Source organism: Calidris pugnax, unplaced genomic scaffold, assembly GCF_001431845.1.
Source record: "Calidris pugnax isolate Ruff unplaced genomic scaffold, ASM143184v1 scaffold31, whole genome shotgun sequence".
Taxonomy (NCBI): Eukaryota; Metazoa; Chordata; class Aves; order Charadriiformes; family Scolopacidae; genus Calidris; species Calidris pugnax.
In genome coordinates, this window is record NW_015090786.1 from 7,498,571 (window position 1) to 7,516,140 (window position 17,570).

At 44.5% G+C, this 17,570-nt stretch overlaps 1 protein-coding gene across 1 annotated transcript in view; it reads right to left on the reverse strand.

The window, feature by feature from the left end:
• JAG1 (jagged 1) overlaps positions 1–12,185 on the reverse strand; it is a 36,763-nt gene extending 24,578 nt beyond the window's left edge. Inside the window, exons 1-3 of the mRNA XM_014966477.1 lie at positions 12,117–12,185; positions 10,989–11,294; positions 11–62 (exon numbers count right to left, since the gene is read on the reverse strand). Of these exons, the coding sequence (XP_014821963.1) occupies positions 11–62; positions 10,989–11,294; positions 12,117–12,185 (427 nt within the window). The remainder of the gene's footprint in view (positions 1–10; positions 63–10,988; positions 11,295–12,116) is intronic.
• Positions 12,186–17,570: the final 5,385 nt, after the last annotated feature.

The following is a 17,570-nucleotide window of genomic DNA, read 5'->3' on the forward strand; positions in this document are numbered from 1 at the left end:
GAATACTTACTAGTAGAGTTATCATTGTAATCCCATGCCTCCACAAGCAACGTGTAGGATCTCTGCAAAACAGAAAGAAAAGTTAGTTTCAAAGCCCCACGCAACTGCAAGAAAAACAAAACAAAAAACCAACACACATTTTGGAAAAAAAATAAAATCCTGATCTCCACACTAAAGAGAAATAGTTGAAAACATAAATAGGTAATAGATTATACTCGAGACAAACATGAGCTTCTTGAAACCCCATAAGCTACCTTATCCAGTCTGACTTAGAAGACCTTTAACCTTGGATAGCTCATCTTTGTCATCACTAATGCATCTTATGTACTTAGCCAGGAAGTACAGCCTTTGACACTGTGCTGTAGCCACAATAAAGCGTGTGTGGAAGAATTGCACATGGAAGAGGGAAAGCACTGGGCTAGCACAGCAGCAACAAAAAAAAAAAAACAAACAAAAAAGCCCCCAGACCCCCACTTTCAAAAACTGCTTCAAAAGAATTTTAGTTACAGAAAAGTAGTCTTGATGTCCCTTCCCCCAGCCATCCTGAAAGCAAGAAGTGTTGCTAAGATTACTGTGCTCTGCCTTGACAGCGCGATCTCTAGGGACTTTGCTTTTCAGCACCCCCTTTGAAAGCTTTGTCTGCATGAGGGCCATCGCAGCTCCCACAAGTATCAGGTAACCGAGGGAAGAACTGATGGAGATGGGAAGGGGGCGGTGAGAGAGAAGCATTGTAAAACAAAGGCTAAAATCAGGCTGTTGGGAAGAGCAGGGAAAGGGAAGACGCACCATCCACCCCGTGTCACATTTACAGACGCGCTAATCTGCCAGTGAGCTCGCTAGCACTCCAGTAATAATAATCATAAGCATAAACTAACTGAAGTGACTCCACGGGTTGGAAAGATGCCAGCTATTACATCTAAGCCACCTTTATCTTCAATCCTCACTTGAGAACAAGAGCCATTAAAACATCTTCTCCTCCCCCACTTCTACTCTGAGATATTATTATCCAGGCTGTATCTTTCAAAATTGCCCTTTAGCCAGCCATATACAAAGTTACAGAATGATTCAAAACCAAAAGACACGCTCCCCCCCCCCCCCCAAAAAAAAAAAAAAAAGCTGAAGAACAATAAGGAAAAAAAGAAGTTAGTTGAAAAGTAAAAAGTATACTAATAACTATAAATCAGTTAATACATTTAACATCTTTCCGGTGAGCAGAACAATCACAGATCAAATAAAACCCTCCATGAAGGATTTTGATGCTTTGCCATCGAAGCTGTGTATTGTAACGTTTATTGCTTCTTAATTGTATCTGCACTTAGTTGCAGTCTGCAGTGCTTAACACCTTTTCTGTAATAGAAACCAAAATACAGTTTTGAGAGTAAGCTGCTGCAAGGTGCAAATGTAAGGCAGACCTCAAATTCCTTAAGAGGAAAAGAAAAAAAAAAAAAAGAAGAAAAAACAGTTGAAGCAGACTGCTTTCTCACGACTGGACACAGCATGCAGCCTCTGAATGAAAACCTAGTTTGTGATGGACACCGGCTTGGAATATTGCCTAAATATGTTTCATATTCAAAGCAGGCTAGGATTCCATTTCGTTCACTGATAACTGTGGGAAAATGCTTCAAAAAGTAAGCAAAGCTGGGCAAGCTGAGACATGTGCCCAAACCTTTATGCAGAGGCTCCATTGGCCAAAACCATTTTTGGTTAATATTTCATGAAAGTTATGTGTTATTTGTTACTATTCTAGACCAAGTCTCTTAACTTGTAAGAGACTCTGAAAAATAAAACAAAACACAACATGATCATTTAACACAGTATCAAGCAGATTTAAGAAGTCCTTACACAAGTCAGGAGTAAGAAAACAAACAAACAAAACCAGAATAGAATTCCTGAGCCATATTACAGATATAGATTGCACTATCTTGGGTGCTTCCTCACTGGTTTAATTACCAACATTAAGAAGCACCAGCACAACATGTTACTGCAAGCTTGAAAAAAATATTATGATACAGAGAATGAATTATGGCAAGTAGCACTACTTCCAATAAAGTTAAGGATGTTTTCCTTTCGGCCTTGCATAATTGTTTTGGAAGATATTTTGTCTAAACTCATAGCAACAGTTCCCGGTTGGTTCTCAGGACTGTTTACCAACACGCCTAGCCCTTAAGGAAAGGAAAGGCTGAATCCTAGCTTTAAGTGCTACTGTTGCTAGATACTTGTGTGACCACTTTCCAACACCACACAGGAGCTTGTTTAAAGACAGAAGACGCTTCTGTTTAACTGGATGGAAATAAAATGCAGGGGGAATAGACCTAACCCAGCTATTCTTCTTGCCCTATCTCACCTCATCTGAATATTTTAAATGAAGAAGCCCTGTCCTGAAAAGGGATGATACAAAGAATGGCAGTTTAATCTCCTGGCTCTGTCCCTCACAGCATGGGGCAAAGAAAGGAAAGATTTTGTGTTCAAGATGGGACACTTCTAAACAAAAGGCACATAGACACCCACAGCCACACAACAGTAGCAAGCCCCTTTCAACAATCCAGCGATGGCATACCTCCAGCCAATTCCACCACCCCCCAAAGAAAAAAAACAAAACAAAAACCAAAAAAAAACCAACCACCCAACAAAAACCACCAAAACAAAACAGTTCTGTGAAAAGACTGCACAGTTGAGATTTTTTCAAAAGGTGCGTATCATCCCCACTCTATAGATCAACAACTCAGATATCTCAGGAATGACTACTTACAGCGTGGAGGTTTAAGTTTTCCCATGCCCATAGTTGACCTCTGCCCATCTTTGAATAAATATATATATATCCAGACACAAGAATTCCACATCATGCACCTTATTCCATCAAAGCAATGTCCTAGGCAACAAGGCAGCAGTGAACTTCCCAGAGTCACACCCAATTAGCCACTGTAAACCTGAGCTTGACCAGAAGGCAGGGATTCTGACTGGAGAGGAAAGGCAGCTTGAAAGGAACAGCAAGCCAGCACAGTTTGCAGAACATCCACAGCCTGATCAGCCCGGAGGACTGAAAGGCAGCATGGTCAAACTCAAGTAAAACTTCTGAGTTAAGCTATGAGAGGATGGAACTGGTTAAATTCACACTCCAAAAAAAGCAAGCACCAATGTGCAAGAGCTATTTTCCTCAATGACAAGACACCACAACTTCATCTTGGTCCATTGATAATACAACTCAAGAAAGACTTTGAAGACCCTGAAATCCATCAGAAACTGTCCTTTTTAAGGCTCTGAAAGAGCAACACAATCTCTTTTCTGATTATTTAAATGAAATGCTAGCAGCTCCAGGTAAGCAGAAGGTATTTAAAGCTCTCAGCTTGATTACTTTCTTCCCTCCCTTCATCCAGACATCCACCCAAAAGAGATGGTTTTGTACTTTGGCTTCTAAAGGCATTCTGCAAGTCAGTGGGACAGAGCAAGATTAAAACATCGGGCTCATTAGTGAAAGGACTGCCTCCTTTTTGAAAGAGGCTGCGACTAGTCAAACTTCTTTCCCTCCTATCCTTGTGGTTAAACCATGCAAGAGCTTTGCTGAGCATGTGAAACCATGACTAGACAAATGCAGTGGGAAGTTTGCATTCTGAAGGCTGCGCCTGCTTCTCCTCTGCCAAACAAGGAGAGCAGGTTAAGCCCAGCAACGTTCTCCTCATGCTCAGCCAGCCACACACAGCTGTGAAGACCAGTGTGAGAATAGGGCTTACACCCTGCCTGCATCTTAGGGAAGAATGGCACACTGGAGACTGGCGTGCTGTCACAGCAAATTGCCAGAGCTCCAGCAATCCCTCCTCGCTTCAGCTTGAAGGGGATGAGATCGGGAAAAGGGAAACTGAGGCGTATTTCCAAGTGCCCAAGGGCCAGGGAGGAGGGCATCTCTAAGAATAATTAATGCTAGTCACAAAACCACTTCCTCTAAATGTCATCAGGACTCTTGCTTTGGTACCCCTCTTGCCACATGACAAGTCACAATGACGCCATACAGATGCATCAGAACATCATGCCACAGTCAGACAGTTAACTTTGATAAACACAATATTCCTCCAAGGGAGTTCAAGACAACCAGTTCCTCATCCACAGGAGATATCAATGTATTTGGGAAGAGGGGAGAAACAACCTAACCCTCTTAACCCTTTGTTAAACACAACATTCTCAGGAAGCTCTTCTTTGGGCCAGCCTTCATAAGGCTAAGGCAACACCCTATAAAGCTGTTACTCTCTCAACCCTGTGCATATAAACAAAGTCTAAGCTGTAACGATCTGACACCTCCGAGCCCATGGCCAAGAGCAAGGCTGAACCCGAAGCAGGCAGCCCAAAGAGCCTCATTAGAATATGCCCACATGAAAACAGAGCACTCTGTTCCTTTAGTCCCTATTTTGAGTAGTTCCTTCATTGCTGTTAATGCCAGTAAACACTTCATTGCTACATAAAGGAGAAGACATGAAAAAAAAAACTTAACTGCTACGGGCTTCCAAGAGAGACTTTTCCCTGATTCTGCCTTGGCAAAAGCCGAGCCAGTAACTGAAGTCAAGACCTTCTCTGGGATACAACTGCCACCCTCCTGCCAAACGATGAAGGACACAAAAGTACCGCTATCCAAACTATGCATACGCTTAAGCATCCAGTAAACCAGGCTGATCTCTGATCTGGCAAGCCTGCTGGAATAATGAGTATCCTGTGAATACATAATGTGCTGAAGTTGCCATTGTGTGAAGTAAGTCCATGGTTTGTCTGGGAGCCGAGCAATGCTGAGTCTACTGCTGCTTCCTGTTGCTTGTCCCGTATTAGCATTATTTTTGGATAGGCCCCATTATGTTCTGTAATCCTCACTGCAGTCAGTATGGCCACACTATTGTTCTTGGTTAATATTAGCAGTCAATGCTTCTGTCTGGGTGGCCGGACTACAATGTATTCCAATCATGAAACTAGCATGCATTAACCCAACAATGTACTGCGATAGAGCAGGGAGACTTGGGGTCCTCCCTCCTCCAAAAAAAAAAACCAAAACAGTAAAGAAAAAAAGTATAGCATCTCTTTTTTTCCTTTTTAAACTAATGATTTTAAGTGATCTCAGCTACCAGGGTGCATCGTACGACAACAGCATTTTAATCAGGACCTTATCTCGTTACAGAGCTATTTTCTCACGGAGCCCCACTTGTCAAAGACTAGCAGGTAGGCCAAGATGTCAATGGTTGCTTTCAACCTTCCCCAACAAGCAGATTACCTGCTCTTATCAGTCCCCCTACCTGTTTAAAGCATCCCACTGATAATTAAATGCACCAGTTACAAAAGGGTGGCAAGGTTAATAGAGAGAATACCTAGTAGCCAGCCAAGCAAAACAGTCAGGTTCACATAGAGCAAGCCTGAACAAGAAGCCCTTCTACTTATTTACCTAAGTGCGTAAGAACTGGGTTGAGCTGGTAAAGAACTCTGGACGTTTGACTATTTACAAACCACTTTAACCACTTCTATCCACATTTTACAGTTTCTTCTGAATACTACAAGAATAATGAGTGTAGTTTATGCTGCATAACAGCGACCACAGAACCATGAGTTCCACAGACTGACAAGAAATAAACGCAACAGCTTCTAGTTTTGACATCTTTCCCCATGTTGGGACATACGCATTACCAGCTACAATTATTAGAACTGTGTCAATTAACATATAAAACTTCTATCCATCAGCAGAAATGCAAAGTCAAGTTTAGTCTGACCTTTCAAAAGCAGTCCTGTCATTGATATTATCTAAACAGAAAAATATTTTTAAGAACTGTAGCTTAAGGTTTTTGCACATATCAGACTCAAGAACTGAAGCTGGACTAAGTGCCATGTACCAGAGTGCAAACCTCTTGTACAGCACATCATCTCACTCAATTAGCTAAGGCCCAACTTTACTAGTTTCAGTACTAGTTTACTTATACTGCAGCCTTCAGTCCACAATAAAGTGGTCAGTTTCCTTGAGTTAACTAGAATTTTAAGCATGAAGTATCAATTTTGTGCAATTCATTTTCAGACACACAGACTTCCAGCTGCATAAACAAGCTGACAGTGCTGAATGTATGCGCGCTGAGAAAGTTTAGGAATAAGCTTCAATGCCAGGCTCAATCCAGCTGCCACTGAAGTTAAACTGGAGTAGTCTTTTATTATAACAAGAACAAAATTTCTGGGAGCAGGCAGAATGAGGATTTATTTTTAGACATATTATGGTAATATAGTCAAATGGATTTACCAGGAAGATGAAGTTCTGAACTGACTGGAACATAAATAACTCTTAAGAACATGTAAGAAGCCCAAAACCTCCAAATGGATGCATCACTTCTCTGCAGTCCTGGGAAAAAACAGACTTGTGGATGCTAATTATGCTTCAGATGTCACTTAATACTCCCAGCTCCTTTTTGGATAGTAATCCTAGGCAAAACACTGCACTTTGAGTACTGAAGATTTATTCTTAAATTATTAGTCAACAATAAATGACATGGTGTAGATTTGATTAATGTGCATTTTGTTATTATAACAATTTCTTCTGATCTGCCCATACTCCAAGATGACTTATCAGGCCTTCTTTAAGAAAAGCTTGATCTGCTAGCATTTGCTTCTACAAGTTTTCAAAAAGTTAACCGGAGGGAAGGAAAAACAAAATTAAAAAATAAGCTTTAGTTTTATGCCTACAACCTACTATTGTGGGTTTTTTTTATTTTTTTGTAAAGAAAAAAAAAGGCAGTTGAATGATGTGACATTTTTCTCCAAAATTCAAAAGGCTATTACTTTAATATCAGCTGCAGATTAGCATTCTGGTAGCCTCTTGTGTCAAGTCAGGGGGGAAAAAGTTCATGAAGCTTGAAAAACACTAAAGGTCTTTCATTATCTCTTTCTAGCCAGAAAAAAAAGCAATGCCTACTGAAAAAACATATTTTACATCTTCAGGAACCAGTAGCAGTAAAATTTGTCATTAAAAGGTGGAAAGGCTGACTATTTTTTTTTTTTATAATAAGGTTGAAATAAGATGTTCAAAACTCTTTTTAATTGTATTTTATGCTAAAGTCATTTAGATGCTGGAGGATTTTTTTCCACCTCAGTAGCTTCCTGGTGTGCTGGTGCAATTGGCCCCAATATTAAATAATTACAAGGATCATAATTTCAGGATAAACAGGCCGTTTGAAATTGGAGCTATGCATACCAAAGGAATTGCCAAGTTTGACCTCCTTCTTACTCACAGTCTCGCCAAACCCCCAAAAGATCTTTCTTTACATAAAAGCAAAGTTTAGTGCTAAGCTTTGCTTAGTTAATTCATGCACAGTTCCCTTAAGGTACAGCACACATCACGCTTTGGATTCTTTAGGAAAGGCAAGAGATTTATGTCAGAGAAAAGCATGTGTCTACCATGAAACAAAACTTGTTGAGACAGACTTTGACAAGTGGAACATGGAAATTCTTTTGTTACATACTTTTCTGTATGGCCTCATAAGCCAAATTTGCCTGTCAAGAAAGTCACTAGTCTCCAAATGAATGCAAGAAGCAATACTATGAGTATTTTATTAATTTTTTTTTTTTTTTAAATTATCATCAACATCATTTCAATTTACTGAAGAATTGGTAGCTACTGCAGGGGCAGCTCTGATGCACTCTAGTTCCTTTATGCTGGTCTGCTGCCCTGTTTCCTAGCAACTTACTCAAACCTCCCATCACTTAAATTAATTTATGGCCCACCATCTCCACACCCATTACTCACAGGGGTACATATCAAAACTGACAAGAGCAAACTGCAAAAGTTATTAATATGACTCTGACACTTCAGATCTACATTACAGCTACAAGCCAAACCTAACAATACATTCAAAGCACACCATTCTCTTCTCTTCCCCTCTTGCATGATGAATAAAGACCTCTAATGCAATATAACTATCTTTCACAAACGGCACAAGCTTGACATGAGAAGAGAATTTTTTTTTTTTTTTTTTAAAGTAGTCAAGACAACAAGACTTCTTAATGTTACTGACTCAAGCTGGAACATCCCAGAAAAGCTTTCCTCAGCCAGTAGAACACAAACAATATACTTTCAGAAATGAGCATGAATTCTCAGGTGCAATATCATTAACATTTTGGTCTAGCTCCTGCTACCTTTTCTGTAATTTTCAGTTGGATGGATTCAAAGACAACTCTCATGATTAGCCACATTGCTAATGCAATGCTAGTCTTGAGCTTTTACTAAAGTCAACAGTATACACCCATCAAAAGAAATTTTAAGTTCTGAAGTTTCAGCATCAGATTTGAGTTGACTAATTAAGTTTACTACTTTATCTGTAGAGCTTTCAAAATGCCCCAAAAGATTTGTGTACACAATTTTAGTACAAATAAGAGCTTTGCCACATTAGATATTCTTTTGTTCAAATGCCATTTGAAAGTTACAATGGCTAGCGTAAAAGCTGTGTCCTATGGAAGTTAAAGCTGGGAGGCAGGCTTGATAATTGCAAACAGACTATGATCACAACCTCAAAAAGTGCATTTCTGCATGGGAATATGCAAGAGTTTATTGCAAAAAATTCCAGTGTAAGGAACTAGAGCGTCTGCAGTTGATGAGTTTTTACACATTTTAAAGGCTGCACTGAGTTTTGCTGCTGCTGCTGCTCTAGGATTCCAGTGCTCAATTAGATTCAGCAGGACAATAGAAGCATTTCTTTTACTAAGATGCAGGCAAGCTTAAGAAACTTCTCCCAGGGTCCCCACCCCCCCCAAACCCACCCTCTACCCACAGATTTCCCTTCCCAATCCTTTGAAGAGTGGGGTTGTTAAAAGGAATGCGTTCAGCTTTCACATCATTTTTATATACATGCACATATCTTCAGATTCAAGGCAGTTGAATTACTGGAAGCAGGGTAGGGGGCTATTTAAGTAAAAAAAAAAATAATCCCTGATGAACCCGACTTTTCTGAAAAAAGTCAAAATCTGCAACACAACCACTGCAGCCACTGGCAAAGCTTCAAATACCTCAGATTTTTACAAAGCCCTTTATCCCTTTGATGGCATATTTGATAACAGTTTTATCTCATTTCATGTTAGAAAAAAAGAGAAAGAAAAGAGAAAAGAAGAAAGGAAGGACTTGTACTTCCAACAGAGAATACTTTTGTTAACTCTGCTATTGTACTTTGTAATACTATCTCCTTAAAAACACAGACTTGATTTCTCCCTTGTGTCTCTCCAGCTCTCAATACTCCAGAAGTCACAACTGACAGAGGAGGCAGGTAGGAGGCAGCACAGGACATTTCAAGAGCACACGCCTGCCTGCAGCGCTTGGCCGTAGGACTACAAAGTGGGTGTCTACGCTACAACTGGTGAGGGAATGAATGCTTTTGGGGTGGGCTTTCCCTCCCAAAAGTCCAGGCCCTCCCAGCAACCAGTCCTTATCTGGCTGGGAAGGGCCAAGCTTTGGAGGGAGCGGAAAGTCTCTGCGTGCTTCCCCCTTTGCCGATAGTGATAGAGGATAGGAAACAAGATTCACCCCTCCCCTGCGTGCACGTAAGAGCCCTCCTCCCAAAAATGACCTTAGGCATCTAGGTTAGGATGACTGGATTTTCAAAACTGCTGAGCATCAACATATCCCAAGGCAGTCGGTGGGAAATTGTCTGCTCAGCGCCTTTGGAGAAAGGGAGGTGGGGGTGAGAAACAGTTTTGTTTCCTAGGTGATCTCTAAATACAAGTTTTAGGAGTTTGGGGGAGTTTTCAGCTTTCATACCATAGCATCCTAGCCAGCCATCTCAAAAGACAGACTGTTGTGTGTGCATAAAAGCCCCCCAGATCAGTCACTCTTAATTTCTGCTCGTCTGCATGGAGCACGGCACTGCTGGGCACAAAACAATGCACCTCCTGCCATCTGAGGCTGGGCAACCTTCTATGTCCAGAAACCCTATGGCCCTGGAGCCTGCATGTATGGGTCTGTCCTGGGTGACAGCCCCTTTGGAAAGGCAGCCCTCAGTTTCTGTGCAGCGAGCAGAGGATTCCTCTGCAGAGCTGACTATATCAAAGCTTCAACCCTCTTGAGACTCCAGAATAAACATGCAGCACTGAAGTCTAAGCGAGTGTTCTTTACATGACCACCAACAAAGCAGGCTTCAGCTAACGAAGGGGTGATCGTCCTCCATCTCACAGCTGTACAAAGCTGATCAGTATTTGTTAGAGTGGGCAACACTGGGAAAGTGCCTGGCAAAGAGCCCCACCTCCTTGAGCCATTGAGTTCTACATACAACTAGGAGGAAGCCAGAATCTACGGACCACAGAGGCAAGTAGCCAGGAAAAGGTGTGCTGTGGGGAGAAGTGGGTGAAATGGACCAAAAGCTAAGGCCAGGCTTTTCTCAGTCTTTAGCTCCAAGAGTCCACAAGTACCATAAAACATAGCAAGCTTCCCAGGGAAGCTGGCAACTAGTTCACCAAGAGCAGCAGCTCCCATCAACACCAAGCAGTGCAACGAGATTTTCCCTTGGGAGAAGCAGGAAGCTTTCCCAAACACGCTCCAGGGAAGGAGGCCAGCTATGACACACACTTTTCACACGGGATCCCTCTACAGCCCCTAACCCACTGCTCTTTTGGCTTATGCCCAATACTTCACTGGTTAGGAAAAAAAGAAAAAAAAAAAATGAACTTCTGACCTTCCAAGTCTCAAGAGACTTATTCATGCTGTAAAGTGCAGAGATACTGGGTTTGCTTCCCTGACCCATTTAGATCCCCCTCACTGCACATCTGACTTTCAAATTTAACAGGCTGCGCATTGTGAGCCCCAGGGAACAAAAACAAAAACACCACCACATTTTACTCATTTCTGTGCTGCGGATTCCCGACGCTCTTGCCAAGATGCCTGCTCCCTCCCCAGTCCTGGTCCCTCTCCCCCTGCGCGAGTGCTGGAGCCCAGCTCACTATACCCATCTCAACCAGGACTGTCCAACAGAAACAGAGCCAGAGCAGGCCACGCAACTCACCGGCCAGGCAAAGCTGAAAGGGATAACGATCCGGTTCTTTTCATTATTCCGGTTGTACTTTAAATTGAAGGTATTTCCTCCGATGACGGGAGTGGATTTGGATCCGAAGCTGCAAGGACCACCAGCACTGACCCGCGACTGATACTCCTTCAGGCAAACTTTAAAATAGGTATCACACTCGTCTCTGGTGCACTTTCTATCTCCTGGGTTTCGGGTGCCATCACAGCAATTTCCATTTTGCAATTCACCGTTCACATTTTGCATGGATAAGATCTCCAACTCGAACTGTCCCGATGCTAGAGTCACCTGTTAATCCCAAGAAAAGAACCGGAGGAAAAAAAAGCAAAAGAAAAAAAAAAAGGAAAAAAAAAAACAGAAACAAGAAACAGACAGTTACCTCACTTCTTTCCCAAATGCCATCTACAACAACTCTGCAGACAGGAGAAACTAATTTTAAGTATGCTTTCAAGAAGCACACACATAACATCAGAAAAAGCAACCACTGCAAGCTTTTCCCTATCAGACATCCATGAGAAAGGCTCATAAATCACCCCAAGGAAATAATGCCTTCAACACTAAAAAACAACCTTAAGTGCCGACTCCAAAAAACAGCGTGTGCAGGGAAGCCTTCTAAATCGTTAGGAAATAGAACTAAACCAACCCAAGAGTGCACACGCGAGGGCAAACCCAACAAAACGATGTCGCCTAGAAATGCTGCCCCTCTGCCTCCTCCGAGGTGCAGCTGAGACGGGGAAAAAGCAGCCTCCCCAGCTGGGGCGCAGGGCGCTGAGATTAGCCCCTTTAAAAAAAAAAAAAAAGAAAAAGAAAACGAAAAAAAGAAAAAAAAAAAAAGAAAAAGCTGTTGGCAATAATTGCAATTTTTATTCCCAGGGAATTAAACCTCCCTGCAAAGAGGACTTGTGCGTTTGCCACCCCGGCAGAGAAGTTACCGGCGGTGGCTCCGCTCCGGCTCCGCGGCAGGTCCCGGGTTCCCTTCACACCCGTCTCCCCGCAGCCCCTTGCGGGACAGGCGGCACAGCCCCCGCCGCCCGCCCGCCCTCCGCGGCGGACCCCAGCACCCGGTACCCCTTTCTCCCCCGGGGGGACCGCCGGTGCCCCGGTACGTACCTGTGCCCGCAGCCCCAGGAGAAGGAGAAGGGAGCACGCCGCCGCGGCTGCCCGCCGGGGCGCACGCATGCCGCCGCCGCCGCCGCGCTGCTGCCCGCCTGCAGGCCGCCGCCGCCGCTCGCTCCGGGACGGGACGGGTCGGGGAGGGCCAGGAGGGGAGGAGGAAAAGGAGGAGGAGGCGCCGCCGCTGCTGCCCGCCGCCGCCGCCGCCCCGCTCTAATATACCGCGCCGGCCGCGGCGCGCACCCGCGCCGAACAACGCCGCTTTTCAAGCGCTTTTCAATAGCGCCCCGGTCTTCAATGCAAAGCAGCCCGGCCTCCTTTTATTCTCCTTATTCTCTCGCCTCCCTCTTTTCTTCCCCCTTTTCTCTTTATTTTATTATTGCGATTATTATCCCGATCCTTTTATTTCTTTCAGGTCGCCGGCCACCGCGCGGCGGAGGCGCGGCGAGCCCCCACCTCCCCGCCCCCCCGAGACACACACACTCACCCTCACACACACACACATGCACACACGGCACACACACTCACACACACACCGCCCCGCCGCCGGCCGCCCGTCTGGCAGCCCCGCCGCCGCTCGCCTTCATCTAGCCCAGGGCGGCAGGCGGGGAGGCCGCCCGCCCGCGCATGCGCCCATCCATATGCATGAGGCGGGGAAGGAGGAGGGAGGGGAATGGCAGGAGCTGGGGAAGGCAGGTACCGGTAGGCGAGGAGGAGGAGGGTTACCCGGCCTCTGCCGCTGCTCCTCCTGAGGGAGGCGGCGGACCTCGCTCCGCCTCGCCCGGGAAGCCCCGCTCTGCAGGTGCCTGCCGGGCTACCGGGAGGAGCGGTGGGGTGGCCGCCGCCTGGCGCTGAGGCGGCCGGGGAAGGGCGGGCGCGTGCGTTCACCTCAGGGGCGCTCGAGCCTGAGGCGGGTTTTGCCGCGCGCTGCTCGCTGAGGGGAAGCGCGGCTCCCCCCCTCACCCGCAGCCGCCGGCCCTCTCCTCATCGCCTCCCCGGGCTGGGTAAAGGGAAAAAAAATGAAGGTTTTGGGGTCGTTTTTAGAAGGGAAAGCTGCTCCCGTCCTCGGTCGGCAGCAGCCGCCCCTCAGGCTCGCCTGCTTCCCGGCGCTGCCCGGCTTCCAAGTGAGTGTTGGGCCTTGTCAGCCCCATCCCTGCAGGAGCAGGGTCCTGAGGCGGGTGGGACTCCTTTTCCAGGGGACTCTGTGAGGCCTAAGAGTTTGCACGGGGGCAGAGGGCGTTCAGGCTACCTCCCGAAGGAAGAGCCACGCACCAAAGGGCATTGAACTAAAATAAGCAAAAAAAAAAAAAAAAAAAAAAAAAACACAACAAGAAAACAGCCCCTAACTTTGCCTCTGGTTTGGGAAGTCCCCGAGTAGGAGTTGAGTGACTGCGCTGGGAACTGCCACTGCATTGCTGTCCTGTTCTTCCTGAGGCGCTGGAGACAGGAACCCGGCCTGTGTGACGTTTGGTCTGACCCAGGACAGCTATTCTTACGGCCCTGTCTCACGTTTCACCTCTATCTAATGCAGTAGATGTGTGAAAGTCTTATTTTATACACCAGAGCATAGAGGGAAACAAGATTTCTGACCTAATTTTATATCCTTTGTTTTCACTTCCTATGGCAAGAGCGAAGTGTGTGCTTCTCTTGGCTGTGCTGAGGTCTGTCCTGTCACGACGGAGTGCCCAAGGCTGTGAAGCTGGCGGTGTTTGTGCCCATGACCCTAGAACCGAGCTCGTGCTTCCGTCAGGCTCCTGCAGATCGCTTCCCACTCGTGAGTTCCAAACTTAGATTATGTACCAGCCATTTTGGCACACCTCTGAGGTGTGCGGTAGCTGAATACTCCTTCCAGCCTCATTCAGCCCAGAAGCTCTAACAGTATCGGTTGCTCCTTACTTGGAGCCATTAACTTTTCTTAGGCTGGTAAACCTTCATTGTGTTTTATCCACAAAGCGGCTGCAGTTTGGTGATAGAAGAACCAGTGCCTCTCTTCTTTTTTTCAGCAGGTGTTGGTTAGCTTCCGCAGCCTATTTACATGTTACTCATTCACAAGTGCCACACATGTGCTCCTCTGGGCCTTTAAATACCCTACTGCTTGCTGGTACACTCTGCTCTGTACCTCTAGGGCAGGTCTGCAGTTGGCCTTTCTGCAGAAGGTTACTCCACCCTTAGGAAATCCAGGGTTCTGGTTCCCACAGTGCTTATGACTCAGCAGTGTAGCTGCCCTTAAACAGAATTACTCGTCCAACAACTTAAAATGCTTTGCAAGCACTAATGAATTAAGCCTCCCAATGTCTTGAGACGCAAAGTATTACTGATAGGTAAACCAAGGCAGAGTGTGAGTCATGTGCAGAAGTGCATTGCAAACACTCTCGCTCGCAGCCCTACAAGAAATATTGACCGCATGGAAGTCAGAAGTAAAATCCCTTTAACTTATTAAGGCCAGAATTTCACCCTTGAAGTCCTATCTCCTGCTTTTCTTCACTGAGCTCTCCAGGCCAGATCTTTAGCCGCTGAAAACCAGTTGAGCACAATGCATTATTCAGCCTGAGGATCTTTTGAAGATGCCCATTTCAGTCGGGGTGCAGCCATGTACAAATTGCTGCATGTACACGGGGGGCCTGAATTGTAGTTGCTTTGAGTAGCTCAAGAGCGGTGCATGTAAAATTCCTGCTGCAATGCTCTGCTTGCATATGCCTGTGTCACACGAGGTGCAGAGCCGATGTGTCTTCCTTTGAGGCTGGTGAATGCTTTTCAATGTCTGGCACTCGGCTTTTTACATTGCGTAAAGTTACTTCCTGCTAATCTTCCTATTCTGACATAATTAGATTACATCCACTTTAGAAGCCGTTATAAACATCTCATGTGCCAAGGTCCAGCGTTACAGACAGTACTTTGCTTCGGGCCTGAATCAGTTCCCTATTATAGAGTTAGATCCTACTTCGTTGAAGCTGCTGGGAGAATGCCCAGGACTTTGGTGGGACGAGGATCACAGCCTTTAGAGGGAGCGCCTGGCTTACGAGGGTCAGGTGTCGTGAAGTCAAGTCTTTCTATTAGGAAAGTTGTAATTTCCTTTTAAAGCTCAGTGACTCATTGAATCATGGCTGTGAACAATCCCACAGGATTTCCTTAGATTTGTGATACCTGAAGGTAAGCTTGAAATGGCGCCCCTGGAAAAATTCTTCGTTCAGGGACCTGATCCATCTCATTTTCAAGTCAGTGACTAAACTTTTGTTTACTGCTGTAATACAGATCAAGACAGTTGCATAATCTTGGGGCCTGATCCTGCATCAGCCTCCAATAAAACAGTAGAAAGGGCTACTAGGAGAGAATCAGTTGAAACATGGAATCTGTAGTCATAAAGAATTCATAAAGCTTGATGACCTCATTTCACAGCAAATGAAGAGGCTGGAGGAGCCCTTTGTTTCTCTGTAGATCTTTATAAAAGTAGTTTTGTTTCTTGGTGTTAGCCACCCTCTAAAATTCATTTGCTGCAGTTTTAGATGCAATTCTGGGCAAACTGAGTGAAAGAGTGAAGATTTCACCCACTTGGATAATCCTTTATCTAGGAGTTAAGCTTCCCTATTGCGAGGAGAAGAATGTATTGCTCCAGTCAATCGCGGATGAGTGAGCTTTTAGATAAGGCCTTGCCTATAATACACCCATAACACTTTATTTTCCTCTTGCTGTACTGGAACTGACCTCCCCACTTGGGTGAGTGTCGCGCAGGCAGAGATAGGGACTGTGCCGTGCTGCTTGGCTGACACACATTTCAGAGCAACACATTCCAGCAGATGAACCCATTTGCACAGTTGAGTGATCTAAACTTAGAAAGCTTATTTCTCTAATTACAAAGTGAGACTGAACTCCTGTAAAGCTTTTCATCACCTGAGTGGAATGGGAATTGCGCTTCCATAATCATTTAATGTTTAGAAACTAATTAGAAAGCGTTTTGTGGGGAAGCCACACCCCATGTTAGACTATTTCACAAATGGATCAGGAGAGAAAACTACCTACCATGAGAAAGTTGAGCAAGTGGCGGAGGTTAGGAGAAAGGGTACAGTTTACCAAACACTGAGTTCCATAAAAGCTGCGTTTCTTCAGAGCCAGGTGATTTCTTGAAGCTGTATCTCTAGGCAAGCTTTCCAAATGTGACAAAAGATTTTGGAGAAGAAGATGTTCTGGTGACCAGAGATCCAAATCCAGTTGGCTGCTACAAGCCCTTACTTTCCTCTTTCCCTGGAGCATGTTGCTAAAGAGAATCAAAATTTCAGAGCCCTGTTGTATATATTGTGCACGTGCGTTTTGTGACTTTGAAATTGCCATCTTAGTTTTTCTGTACCTTACCTCCCTGGAATTAAAATGGGGCAGTAAATCTAATTCAGAGGGTACTCTAAAGCAATAAAAAATAAAGACTGTGGGGTACTCAGAAATGACTGTAGTGAGAATCAGTAATGTCCCTGAAAGAGTTAAAAGTTGTAGAGCCAAAAAATATGCCTATTGTAGAGCTTTTAAGTTTTATCCAGCTGTAATTAACTGAATCCATAACATTATTGCTTTCTGTTACAGCTTAAAATTGAGACCTTACTCCATTCCAGAGAATAGTACTGTTTCTCCTTCAGTTTCCTTTATTTATATGCATATAAAACCTGCTTTCTTGTTGTTTCTCTGTTAACCCTTTGAGGATCAGATGCCTCCACTTTTACCTGTGAACCAAATCGCTTTGTCCTTCAGTTATCCTCCCCCGGTGGTGGGATTCCTATACACTGGGGATTTGATCTCAAATCCCTGCTTTCTAAAAACGGGTGAGAGCTGAGGCTACGGTTTTAGGTCTGAGTAGGGCTACAGCTTATCAAGCTAGAGTCGCTTCCAGTAGGTGCAAAGACTGTGACACTGAGCAGTGCTGGCACATCTGTCACAGACAAGATGACACTTTCATTTGATAAGCAGTAACCTCAGCTATTGTCAGTCGTAGAAAAGTCTGTACCGAAACCTAGGCTGAGCCCTGTCCTCAGGAAACAACTGATGCTTTTAAGAGAGCTCCAAATTTCTAGCAGGGTTTTCCTCACAGCTTTCTGCAAGGGTCCTTCTTTTAGCCAATTTTACTCAGTAACTGTTCAGATCAAGTTTCAGTTTCTTGTTATGAAATCATCGAAATGTCTGAAGTTTTCTTTTGATGTGGATTGTTTTGTCTTCATTGTTAAATGCATATGATGGCATATGTTTGATACATTCTCAATCACAAACAATCCTCAGGGTGCGAGACTGAAGAGTACAGGGGTGTCATTTAGCTAAGGAAATGACTAAAAAGAAGAGGGCTGCAATTAACAAACTTAAATTTAGGTGTATAGTATCTGACTTCTTGCCTTTGCTCTGTGTTATTCCATGGCTGATCTAATATTCCATGCCTTGGGTTTACTCAGTCCTGCATGGAAAATATAAGTGGAGTTG